General features: G+C 48.1%; 1 protein-coding gene across 5 annotated transcripts in view; it reads right to left on the bottom strand.

Annotated features, from left to right (window-relative positions):
- Window positions 1-12,920, bottom strand: part of TAB2 (TGF-beta activated kinase 1 (MAP3K7) binding protein 2) — a 62,942-nt gene that overhangs the window by 4,691 nt on the left and 45,331 nt on the right. For 4 of the 5 annotated variants that reach the window (XM_076074973.1, XM_076074974.1, XM_076074975.1 and 1 more), the window contains 6 exons: window positions 8,824-8,952; window positions 7,192-7,710; window positions 4,806-4,966; window positions 2,615-2,708; window positions 2,311-2,406; window positions 492-590 (listed from right to left, as the gene is read on the bottom strand). In XM_076074973.1, the coding sequence (XP_075931088.1) occupies window positions 492-590; window positions 2,311-2,406; window positions 2,615-2,708; window positions 4,806-4,966; window positions 7,192-7,710; window positions 8,824-8,952 (1,098 nt within the window). The remainder of the gene's footprint in view (window positions 1-491; window positions 591-2,310; window positions 2,407-2,614; window positions 2,709-4,805; window positions 4,967-7,191; window positions 7,711-8,823; window positions 8,953-12,920) is intronic. The other variant, XM_032973561.2, reaches the window with a different exon arrangement.

Below are 12,920 nucleotides of genomic sequence, written 5' to 3'. Positions count from 1 at the left end.
GAGACCATGTTTTTTTTTTCCCATTGATCGTTTTCAACCGTGAATAAAAGTAACCCACCCCCCTGTACGTTCAGAGCAGCAGGTGATAACAAGGATTCTAAAAACAATGCTCACACCGCTTCATCATTACTTTACACCTCATCGCCATGCTCAGCGGGGGGGGGGGGGGGGGGTAGGTCGTAACACCGACAGCGTCAAGGAAGGACGACACCCCAACTGATTAATAAGCTGCTACTATTTTTTATTGTACCAGGTAAGGCCCACTGAGCAGTATAGCTCTTTTTCAGAAGTGACCCAGCCACAAATGACAGCTCAAATGATGTGGTTTATCACGTGGAAATGTATATCAGCCAAACACTCTAAACGCATGTTCATTCTAAATGTGGAGCGAAAAACCGGAGGACCCGGAGAAAAATCCACGCGATCACGGGGAGAGACATACAAACTCCAAATATACAGGCAAGCGTGGTGCAGCAGCCATGCGTACCCACCCTCCGCTTTAATCACCGGAGAGTCAGGCGTTTGTGCACCCTTAAGTTTTGCGGTGACACTGATCTTTCGAGCTTCCCTCTCTAGAGTGCTCAGGGAGTCTGCGGTTCAGACAGGGGGGAAGGTGGGGAGGTAAATGGGGCAGGCAGGGAGGGAGGGAAGGAGGGCGGGCGGGCGGGAGGTAGGCGGACGGAAAGGGGAAAGCAGATGGATGGATCAGAACGGCAAGATAAAAGCAGGCGCATGCTTAAGCTGAAGCCGAGGGGAAAGAAAATAAAAAGCTATTTCCTACGGGACAAAAGCAGGAAGGAGGCCAGGCGCAAGTGAGAAGGGAGATTTTGCATTTGTGTGACCCGAATAAAATGAAAGAGCAACACATCCCCCCGAATGTTACGCTCGCTGCACGTTAAACGTCAGCGCCGGTGGACACTCATCGTTTCCATCTGGACGCTTAAAGAACGAGGAACACAAAAATCCACAGACTTCTTGCGTTCGCGGTTACGTTCACTACGGCTGTCCTAAAATAGTCTGATGCTTTCACAATGAGCACCGCTGTGCAGGTATGCGCGGTTGTGTTCTTTAGCACGCCGATGTGTTTTGGGGTTGCGCTGTGTGCCGCTCGAAATGACGTCTGACGTTTTGCTCCACGTGTTGGAAACCTCTCCAGGAAACGAATGTTCCTGAAGACCCCACACCTCCCCTCTCCCCTTGAAGAAGCTCCCCGCACATGAAGTGAAATGCCAAACAACACAGGGCACAACACAAACACGCAGCAAAGAGACCGTGAAAACCCGGCTCAGATGCATCAGCTCGGCGCTCTCCCGAGGTCGCACCCATTGCACACAGGAGTGCTTTACACAAATAAACCGCAATGCCTTGCCGAGCTCGCCAAGGAGCATAAACTCCGGTCATCCCAAGCAGTGGCTTTTGTATAAACGTCGATGCAAAGATGGTCACATCATCGTGCGGCGTTTTTAGGAAGCCACTGGAGCCACGCACTTTAAACGCTGGACTGAAAACGAATTTCTTTAGAGCTGCTTTTTGTGTTCAGTTCGTTGTCCTTCCGCCGCGCACCTCTGATTATTACGGTTGGGTGCGTACGGTGCGAAAAAAAGATGAACATACGTATGTAAAATCACTCCGATGTCGCTCCCATGAATGTTAATCGAATTGCCAATGCAGCACCATAACTGGAGTGCTGAGACAAACCACCTGACTCTTCTCGTGAACGTAGCTTCAAATCCACGTCCAACAGCGCGGAACACGCGGCCTTCATACCGACGCGCTTAGAAATGTTTTGAGTTTTTGTGAGTTGTGTCTCCCTTCACCCAAAGTCCACTGCCCACGGCTGCTTGGGAACCAAATTGGTGCAGGACAATCCCTCACACGGGGGTCGACAGCTGCCCGGTTTCGGAGTGTGTGAAATGACGGACAAGCAGAATTGTGGAGGGTTTCTCGGTGGTCCGGTGTGGCCATGTGGGCATGGCAAAAGCCCCTATTGCTAGATCAGTTTTTATTCAAGACAACTTAAAAGTGGGCTTTGGCCAATTATGGTAAAGCCCGGTGTTTCACAGACCACCCATCCTCACTTCTCCAATGGAGGCCCTCGACGGCCGCCTATATATATATAAAAAAACAGGTTTAAAGTTAGCGGGCCAAGTCCAGTTTTTGTTATAGGTAGATGTCAGCCACGCTCCATTATAAAAAATAATGGATTGGAGCGTGTCGACAGCTGCCGTGAGAAAAGCCCCCTTATTGATTTGCTTTCCAGCTAGAGAAGTGACCGTATGTGAGCATCAGCTGTGTGAGTGAGCCACTCACCTTGAGTGGAGGCTTTGGGAGGGACAGGTCCGACCTGCCCCTGGTAGCCCAGGTTCTTGTAAAAACTCAAGGTGGTATCCGGGTTAAAGTTCTTTCCTATGACAAAGAACGAACGAACAAACGTAAAAAGTCTGTTGCAATAAAGCACGGCGGCGATTCTCGTGGTGGTTTCAATTGCAATAATCACTGTGTCCGTGATGCATGTGGAGGGTCGGGGGGAGGTCGGGGGTCATGTGTGGGGCAGGGGGGGGGGGCAGATCGAGCAGCTGGGAGATCGCAGTGCCAGTAAGAGGCACTTGCTCACCCCTCGCCTGGCAGAGGTCGAACTCCTTGGTCATGCAGTCGATATCGATCTGCAGCTGGCGGTTCTTCTGCCGCAGCTTGCTCATGTCATCCAGCTGCAACACAGAGGTAAAAATGCGATCGTCGCTCAAAAGCTCTCGGCGAAAATACGCCAGCGGCGATGTCAATAACACCAACACATGGGGCAAGCCTATGATCCTACGCTTTGGAGGAATGGGTTGGTTAATCAAACAGATGTGAAATTCTCAAATTTTCTGAGCTGATGTGGCTAGAAGATGGCAGTACAGAAACATGATTCTTGACTCTGTCTGTACAGATAACTGAGTACGAGGTCTCCTTATGTGCGGGGGATTTCTCGAGGTACCCAGTGTTTCCCCAATGCAGGACCCTCCTAAGTATATTATTTTGACTTCGTTGAGGCTTTCGTGTATAAAGTCCATCACCATTCCTTACAACTGTCGAAAGTTTTAATTGTGGTGGTGGTGGCACTGCTGCCTACCCCGGAAGAGGCTCCACGTTTCGACCCTTGCAATCCGGCACCTCTGAGTTTCCAGAAACATTGCAGGAGTGGCACCGTAACCCGCCCCCCCCCCCCCCAACCTCCATTTATGTATCCGGGAGACGGGGATACGGTGTCCGGGTGGGGTCTCATCCTCGCCTGCTGCTGCTCATGTCACACTTCTCTGTGTGTCGATTTCTCGGCTAGCTCCCACGTGTGCCGTTTCTCGCCTTACAGGGTGCTCGTTAACAGAACTTGCCCCAAAAGTCTGTTTAAGGGTATATAGGTAACCTTAATATTTGCTTGTGTGTAAATTTCACGAACCTATGTGACCTACAAACCGTTGTCTGCAAAGCACTTGATTCCTGGTGTAAACCTGGTGTGTATTCAGCAGTACTTATTAAACAATATTAGACACTATGGGAGTAGGCTGAATATGGACTCTGAGAGAGTAAAAGGAGTACTATAAATATAGGGTAATTGAATCTTTAAATAGGGTCATTGAATATTTTAGTACAGAACGCACAGTTCCGATTGCACCGACTGGTGATCGGCAGGTAGTGAATGGTCATGTGCATCAGCCTTTGCCTTTCCTGTAATTGGGCCTCAGAGACTGTGGCCGTTTAAATGCGAGCGGTTTGAGGAGCACTGCCTAAGAGCACGCACAGCTGCTGCCCTCCCTCCCTCTTCCTTCCTTTCTTCACCACCACCACCAGCACCACCACCACCCCCCTTACCATCCCCCTCCCCAATTATTCCCCTTAGCCCATCCCTAACCCGAACCTCCCCCACCACTCCCCATATCCAGGGTGTCCTGCCAAGTGCAGGGAGCGGTGTGGCCAGACAGGTGCTCTGCTAAAAGGATGCGTTGGCGCGTGTTATGTTTAACGGTGGGGCCCGAGCTTTGGCTAGCTAATTACGGATGATTAGGATCGACCATCCACATATTAATTCAAAGTGGCCATTGTTGTATTTAGATTTGTGAACAGAGCGTCCGATTTCCAGGCTGCCCCGGTGTGCGCAGTGTCGTGGGGTCTGTCGCAATGGATGCGGGTGATTGTAAGAGACTTGCCGCTCTACGAGGGGGCTTGATTAGCGCGACAGATCGGTTTCGTTTGTGGTTTGACGGTGGCGAAAGGCGCCACAGTGGCGAGATGTTATCTCCATCGCTTGGTATGGAGAAGGGAGTGGGTTCGATCCTGACCCTGACGCCTGCTGTATATTTGCAGTTTGCGTGTTCTCCCCGTGGCCGCATGGATTTTTCTCCGGGTCCTCCGGTGTTTTCCCCTCCACATTTAGAATCAACGTACGTCTAGAGCAGGGGTCGGGAACCTTTTTGGCGGAGAGAGCCATGAAAGCCACATATTTTAAAATAAATTTCCGTGAGAGCCATATAATATTTTTTTAACACTCAATACAACTAAAGAAATGTCAGCTAAGATTTATTTGCGAGCCAGATGCAGTCATCAAAAGAGCCACATCTGGCTCGCGAGCCATAGGTTGCCGACCCCTGGTCCAGAGTATTTGGCTTTTATAAATTTCCGCGCGACGATATGCCACTTCATTTGCAATAGCCAGGTCGCTTGCGAAAAAAAGAGCTACGTGCCTCAAGTGGGCCTCACCTGCTAAAAAAAAAGTTTACACAGGGATGCGGGGGGGTGAACGAGCGAGTGGGAGGAGGGCGATCACTCACGGAAGGCGAGTGCATGGAGGAGCTGGCGCGCCGCAAGCGCCGCTGGTTGAGCACGTTCTCCATCTCGTTCACCTCGGCCTTGAGCGTCTCGAGCGAGCCGCGCTCCACCCCCAGCGCCTCTTGCAGCCGATCCATGCGCATCCGCTGGTGCAGCATCAGCGCTGCCAGACGTGGAGGCGTTGGGGGATGTGGGCATGCGCACGGAGGACAAAAAAAGATTCAGAATCAGCAATCTGAATCTTTATTTAGACCGTAGGAGGAATCCAATGAGCGAGAAGCTCATTTTTCCACAAATGTCCAGCATGGGGTGGGTCAGAAAATTACAACAGCAAAACAATATAAGAGAAATAGGAGTGTAAAAATAGAGAAAAATGTATGCAAGTCACTAAATAGAAATAAACACCCAACTAGTTGTATTTATCAAGATTGGGCAAGGCAGCAAAAACAACAACAAAAAAAGTCCCAGACTGCACCAAGAAAACACCACCACACAGTCCCTCAGAGCCTCAAAGATTTTTTTTTGGGGCACGTGCTGTTTGCGAGCACCTATGAAGTTCCAGCACGGGTATACGAGGGCGTGTGTCGTCAGCACCACGCCCGGCCGCCTTTGTCTCCCCGGTGACGATGTTTACAGAGCGCACACAGGTACTCATTTGAAGGAGAGTCGACCAAGGGGTGGCTCAGGACCGGTTAAGATAATCATCACTGGTGTTGGCCGTGAGCAGGAAAATGAACTCGGGTCGCCGGGTTTGTAGCGCTCCCACCACACCCCTACATTTTTTCTGTGAATCTTCATGATTCGGAGTCATTAATCTATTCAATAATCCAACCTTTTCTAATCCAATATGGTTAGTGCGCAGCACCTATAGCGGCTGCTGAAATCACACGCAATAATAAGACAGCAGAGGCAAATCAAAACAAGATGTTCCTTCGATGCATGAATTGGTGCATGTATCATGAGCAGAAGCAATGTCGCATGCCTAGTCTCCATGAACAACAACGTCCACTAACAGTGCTTTGTGACGGCAGCATTATGCCTCACTGTCCCCATGTTCTGAAGATGTTTTGGAAACACTTGGCGCAAACTCTGCGTGACGCGAATTTCAGCATCGAAACGGTGTAGACCATCTCGTGGGCTTCAGGCAATGTGCCCAACAGCTGATGAGCCAGCCCACCACCACACTACCCGGCTTCCACAACGCATGACCCATCAGTGAGCTCACCATCACCACACTGCCCAGCTTCCATATTCTATTGAGACAACCGGCAGCGTTTAACCAGATCTACACAAACCGTGGAAGATTCTGTGAATACCTAATGCTAGCGGAAAATAAAACCCTCTCTCCTGTGTGACTGTGGCGACTACACACGCCGTTTAACTTGGCACTGTCCCATATACACATGTGAGGCCCAGGATGGGTGTACCTGCACTTCAATGCTCAGACAAAGATTTTTTGAATGGCTACATCATTTACAACTGAATCTCTAAATAGTTGCTCCTCATAGGCCACACGACAAAATACGTCCCCATTCCTGTGATATTGGTAGGACATTTTTTTTTAGTCAATAGTGGAAAGAGCCTTCTGTTGGCTGCTCTTCCCATCAAAATGGATGGACTGGGCTCCTATAACAAGGTGGGGCTTAAGCACGGCACTGGCAGGCACGTTGCACGATGTTTTAAGCGTCTTCATTTTCCACAGCGCTTAAATAAACACGAGCCGTTATGTAACCGCGGTGTTTGGAAGCACAACCTGTGCTACGCTGCTCTGCTATGCTGGAAGACGACTGCAGGTCTGCTAGTGCCGAATGCCCTGCTAGATTTCTCTCAGCTTTGGCAGCAGCAAGTGGAGAATGAATGGACGCTGAGAAGGTGGGCAGTAACTGTGAATGAAAGAAGGATGTGGATGATTTAAGTGCTGTAAGAATCTCCTGTGATCCATGCTCTTATGTTGACTCTGTTGTCAATCTGCCATCTCTCTTCCATCACGGTTATTTGTTGCTCTTAGAAGCCCTCCCACTCCACTTTCACCGACTCCCACTCATCAATACCATTTGCAGCTGTCGGTCACAGCACTTCATTTTCCCTGTATAGTCTCAAGTAACGGCTCACACTGGCTGGAAGAAACCAGGTATCAAATGTATTTACGTTAGACCATGTACAACCAATGAACTTTTACCTTGATCAAAAGAAAACGATGAAAGTCTTAAAGGCTATGCCCAGGTTGGAATAGCTAAAGCAAAAATGAGGTTTTACTTTTTTTATTCAAAGCAGTTTTAATGTCAGTTTACTGGGGTCATCTACAAGCTGGAGAGCTGGCTGCTGCGCTTACGGCTGCGTGTTCCATTAAATGACAGCTGTACGCGGCTAAGGTGGCGCGAAACTCACCTTGGGTGTAGGCCTGGTCGTCAGAGCCATAGCTCTCCCTGCCCTGGTAGTCAGGCACCACGCTCGCCGCTCCGGCCTGCGGCGGCCCAGCCCCCGCCAGCCCCACCGCACCCCCCATCCCCAGGGCCGCGGCTTCGGCCAACGAGGGCTGCGTCACGGCCGCGGAGGCCCCCGGTTGCGCCGACGTCGATGACGCCGGCGCGGGGGCGGAGGGGTCGGCGGCGGCGCCGGCGGCGGCGCCACCGGCTCCGCCACCGCCGTTGCTGTTGCCGAGCCGGTCGAGGATGCCCATGCCCTCGTACGTGGGGGAGGCGACGCCGGGCGAGATGGCGGGCGGCTTGTTGGGCGACACGGTGATCTCGAAGGTGTACTTGGTGTTGGGCTGCGTGACGATGACGCGGGCCGGCGCCGGGGAGGCGGGCGCCGTCGTGATGGAGGTGGGGCGGCTCCGCGGGGGCTGGTGCCGGATCAGCGTCGGCTGCACGCACGAGCCCGCTTGCGTGTCGGTGCAGCTGGACCCTGCCGAGGGAGGGTAGTCGGGATCGGTGGTGCTTACGAGGCCAAAGCAAAACTGAGCTTTTGGGCAAAGCGCAAACTATGACGTCATAAAATAAGTTTCTAAGCCACGTGATAAACTGGTTTAGGCGTGGCTTGAAATCAATATTTCGGTGCCAAAAAACTAAAAACAAAATCGTTACATTCGGATGAGACAAATGCAATTACATTCAACAAAAATATATATAAATAACACACGCAACATAAACTGAATCCTTGAAGCTATATATTGAACACATATACACTGCAAAGGTACACTTTAACCTGCCTTTTTTACTTGGCCATTCATTGTTGCTGATTAACTTTGTTGTGGACATGTAGCATTAACCGTGATGATCGGATGGAAAAAGTCGAAACTAAAATAACCGCACAATTCTCCCTGCCAGATATTTTGTCTGTGACTGCAGAACAGACACAGCAAGACGCAAACAATGGGAGTTCAAAATAAATCACATGGGCAATCAAAACAAAGGCATTACCGACACAACAGAGGCCCGTGTGTGTTCACCAAACTGTGTGGGAATTGAAGACACCTGGTCAACCATCGCTCAATGGGAGCATCGCAGTTTTTAAGGCCCAAAGGAAAACCACCTCCGTTTAAAAAAAGGGCAATGCGGCAGTGTGCCTATTGCTTGGGAATATGATCGTGAAAGGTGCCTCGAGTGATGGTGATGATGATAAACAATACGATGAATGATGATGCTGCTGCTGCTAATTATTAACAGCGAATACCGGATGTTGATGACGATAATTGTATTAAGAAATATATTATTATTGACGATGATTAGGCAGAAAATGATTCACTCCCCTAGCGATATGATGAACTGTCATGATTGGGGATTGTCATTCGATTGCCATCTTACAGTTTCGTTCACTCCATAATCGCAAATATTACATTTCCAAAATCATTTGTATACAATCGTAAAAAAGCTCAATCTCATGCGCATGATTCAAGGCACATAGCGTCGACGTAAGAATGGATCATCAGTCAAATAATTGACGCATCATTACAAGCCGAATGAAGATGACGGTTGTACCATCGTAGACGCCAGCGCGAAAATTGTATTCCCGTCTCACCTGAGCTGGTCCTACCCCCGACGGTCACCGCTGTGCTGTTGGTGCTCGGAGATGCGGGGGAGGTGGCGATAAGCAGGGTGGGCTGGCCCATGCCACGCCCACCGCCAGGGCCGGGTCCCATCCCGTGGCCTGTCCCCAACACACGGCGCACGACGCCACCATCAGGGGTCAATTCGCACCACGCGCACAGTAGAACCCCGGTCGTTCAGTGATTAGGTCATTAAGCGAGTATAGGAAATACATAGGAAATACAGTAGACCAAGAATTCAAAAGAGATGTTTCCACTTCAAAGCGCAGCAGACACTGAATGCAAACAATGTCCCAACGCTCACGGATAGACGTCACTGATTGGCCGAGGCCTGGTCAGACCACATTGGAGCTCGCCGATTGGCCGAAATTGGCGGTCGCGTCCTCGTCCTAAGCCCGTCGTTAACAGGGGGATGTGGTTAGTAAGCAAACACGTTGGGCTCGATGGAGGCCCGTCGTTAAGCGATTAGTCGTTAACAGGGGTGTTCGTTAAGAGGGGTTCTACTCTATTACATGATGGAATGAGCACAAACATGAGTCCCGCGGAATGAACGGCACAGCTCTCTTGGCACCGTCACTACAGAACGGAACAATTAAGATGCAAAAGCGGTTTTGTAATACATAAGTTGTGAAAATATCGGTTGACAGTTTTTTTAATATATAAAAGTGTGAGTTACAACGATGAATAAAAGTGGGCCAAAATCATCAAGCATAACCATGACAAAGACAACCCATTAAAGACCAATGCATGACCGACTAGGCCGAGACCATTAGCGCAGGGGCTTTTGACTAACCATCGAATAAAGATGGTCACTGCATCGCGCATTTTCAGATGTGCTTCTGCGGCCATCTGGAATGCTCTTCCGTCCAATATGAGGAAGCCACTGCACTTTTAAATCTAGATTGAAAACGAATTTCATTAGAACTACTCTTTGTGTTTAGTTTGTTTTCCTTCCCCTACACCTCCAATAAGCACGGTTGGCTATGTACGGTGCGAAAGAAGTGCAACATACATCCCAGACCATCGACCCCTCAATGAAGGTGCAGACTAAGATAACACTATGTAACACGATTTTTGTCCCAGGGTAGGAAGTGTTACTTTTTAATTGCTTATGCCTAAAAAGTATATAAAATGGCAATTTTTCGATTTAAAGCTTTCGTGACTGCAATGATTCATCTTCTTTGGTTCTTTCGGTAAAGTCACGTAGAATGAGAATAAAATAATAAATTGATAAAATAAAATAACACAATAATATTCTCACGACGTTTCGGCCACAACACAAGCGGCCTTCATCAGGTGAAGGGGCGAGACTGTCTGGTAGGACAGCGCTGGAGTGAAAGAGCCACGTTCAGATCACGGCCTTTAAGCTGTGTGAAATTTGAGGGCGCTTTGTTCCTCTCACACAGCTTAAAGGCCGTGATCTGAACGTGGCTCTTTCACTCCAGCGCTGTCCTACCAGACAGTCTCGCCCCTTCACCTGATGAAGGTCGCTTGTGTTGTGGCCGAAACGTCGTGAGAATATTATTGTGTTATTTTATTTTATCAATTTATTATTTTATTCTCATTCTACGTGACTTTACCGAAAGAACTAAAGAAAATGGCAATTATTCCCCACAAACTTTGCTTTTGTGACCAGGACTTTATGTGGACGAAAAACACAAATGCACACCACGTTTTCTCAGTGAAAATAGATACATTTCAAAATATCACTCTCCTGGTCACAAAAGTAAAGTTTGTGGGGAATAATAACTATTCTCTGTACTTTTGAGGCATCAGCAATTAGGAAATAGCACTTATTATGCAGGGACATAATTATTTTGTTACAGTGGAAACAATAACCCTTGAGCTACACCCATTTCAAACCTTTTAAAACAGTCTGCCTCAGCAGCTGACCATGCTTTCCCATCTGATGATGGACGCTTGTGTTGCGCCCGAAACGTCGTGATTTATTTTATACCTACGTGACTTTACCGAAAGAACCAAAGAGTATAAAGAGTATAAAGAGTGGAATCAATCAAGATGTTAAGAGGCTGCAGCAGACTGAGGAAGATCAAACATGGTAATTGTTTAAATATGTATACAAGGTCATTTATTGAATTCACTGATTCGCTTAACTGATAATATTAGAGTGGGGTAGGAATTGCGCACTCCTCACGTCGATATTTCATATCCAAGAGTGCACTAAATAGTTGACCATTGTAGTCGTCTGGCCTCAGAGAATAACGAAATGTTGTTGTCTCCAGATTATATAGCATTAAACACTAAAATGAAAAATTGCCGATTCAATTAACACTGCGCATGGCAGACGACAGTGTTTCTTTATGGCACCGTTTGACCCCAACGGGAAATCTGACACACTCTCAATCACTCCATTTCCGTTACTCTCACACGTTATGGCGGTGGTCTGATGAGCGCTGTGAATGTCTACAGACGTCAACTTTCACCAAACTATGGGTGAGGGTGATGAAGTGAAACAGGGGAAGTAAGCCAAAAATAATGAAATAAATGCATTCTCTGTTTATTTACTTATCTCTTGGCACACAGTCTGCCAAAAGAGTTGCTCAACGATTTTGTGCAATTATACGAGAGGGCTCAGGGAGATAGATTGGCACATTCCTTCCTATTCAAAATCAACTCACTGCCTCATTCGGTACCGGTAGTTTTCCTATTAGATACTCGTCAAACGTTCCGTGATTTTGGACATACATTCCAGGAATTTTAAAGATGTGGGGAAATCATTGTGATTGCCAAGTGGCTTTTTTTCATTGGGCATAGGATTGTCAACAAATTAGGAATTATGTAATTATCAAATATAAATGTCCACCTTTTTTGTGACACGGGATAATACCACGGTGTCAGACGTACTCCCTTTTTTTAATCCAGACTGGCGATGCTGATGGTGCATTTGTTTTTTGGTACGTGCGTCTTTATTCGACAAACAAGCATTATATTTTCTCAAGTGATATATAAATTACCTTCAAAATGACACCCCGGATGTATTCTTTGGATGGATTCTAAAAATTGTTACGAGAAGGTCGACCAATTTGTGGGGACCGTCCTCCTACTGCGTTCCAGAAGGGCTCCTCCGATTTAATTTCACTGCACGTAATCTGTGCGAAGATGCTCAAAGTGCTGCTCTCAGAACATGCCCCCCCCCCTCCCAAACGCGCGAGAGGCTTGCGACAACGACAAGCCACGTTCTCATCCAATCAGAACTCCCGCCGCAGCAAGCGGTGCACTACTCCCGTGCCGGAAGACATCCCAACGAGGACGATGTCACCGAACTACTTCAGGCCTCGTCATTAGCCACAAAAGGGGCACGGGTCTTGCATTGCTCTTGCAAAGAACAAATGCTGCACGGTAATCAAACCAGGTTTTTGTTTGGTCTTCAGAGCTGCTATGTGAACGAATTGAGTGCCATTAGTATAAGGCCCGTGCATTGTGATTAACCTGTCGCCAAGAAGAATCCCATTACTCGTGAATTACAAAATAAATAATGATCATCATTTATAACCCTCTGTCAATCCACTGCTGTATGACGTACTCCCCACACTGTGTCAGTCATGGGGGTTTGTTTCACAATGCACGTGCGTTGAACTTCTTTCGCACGGTACGAAGCAAACGGCACTAATCAGAGGCACGCGGGGGTAAGCGCCTCAACCTCAATGCAAAAAGCAGTTCTAAAGAAATGAGTTTTCAATTTAGATTTCCAGTTGCATATATAGCTCCAGTGGCTTCCTAATACCTCACCGTGTAGTTCAGCATGGGTTAGAGAAGGGGACTGGGTCCCAGGACTCGTGATAGTCACACGCCACTGATTGTATCCGTGGCCGGGAATTGACCTCAAGTTTCCGGGTTTAAAGTGTAGTGTTTTAAACAACATGCCACCTGCTTCACACCATTAATCATCTATGCAAAATATATCGTTTAGGACAGGGTACTTCACTATGTTTACTGGCCATGCCACATTACTGTAAGAGCCCTGACTAGATATTCTACTTGTCGGTTACCACCTGAGGTGACACACTTTAACGGAACCAATTTTTTTTTACATGGCAAATAACAGTGA

The sequence above is a fragment of the Petromyzon marinus genome, chromosome 51 (genome assembly GCF_048934315.1).
Source record: "Petromyzon marinus isolate PM22_M1 ecotype Great Lakes invasive population chromosome 51, UKy_Petmar_22M1.pri1.0, whole genome shotgun sequence".
Classification (NCBI taxonomy): Eukaryota; Metazoa; Chordata; class Hyperoartia; order Petromyzontiformes; family Petromyzontidae; genus Petromyzon; species Petromyzon marinus.
This window is presented reverse-complemented; position numbering and strand designations above follow the sequence as displayed.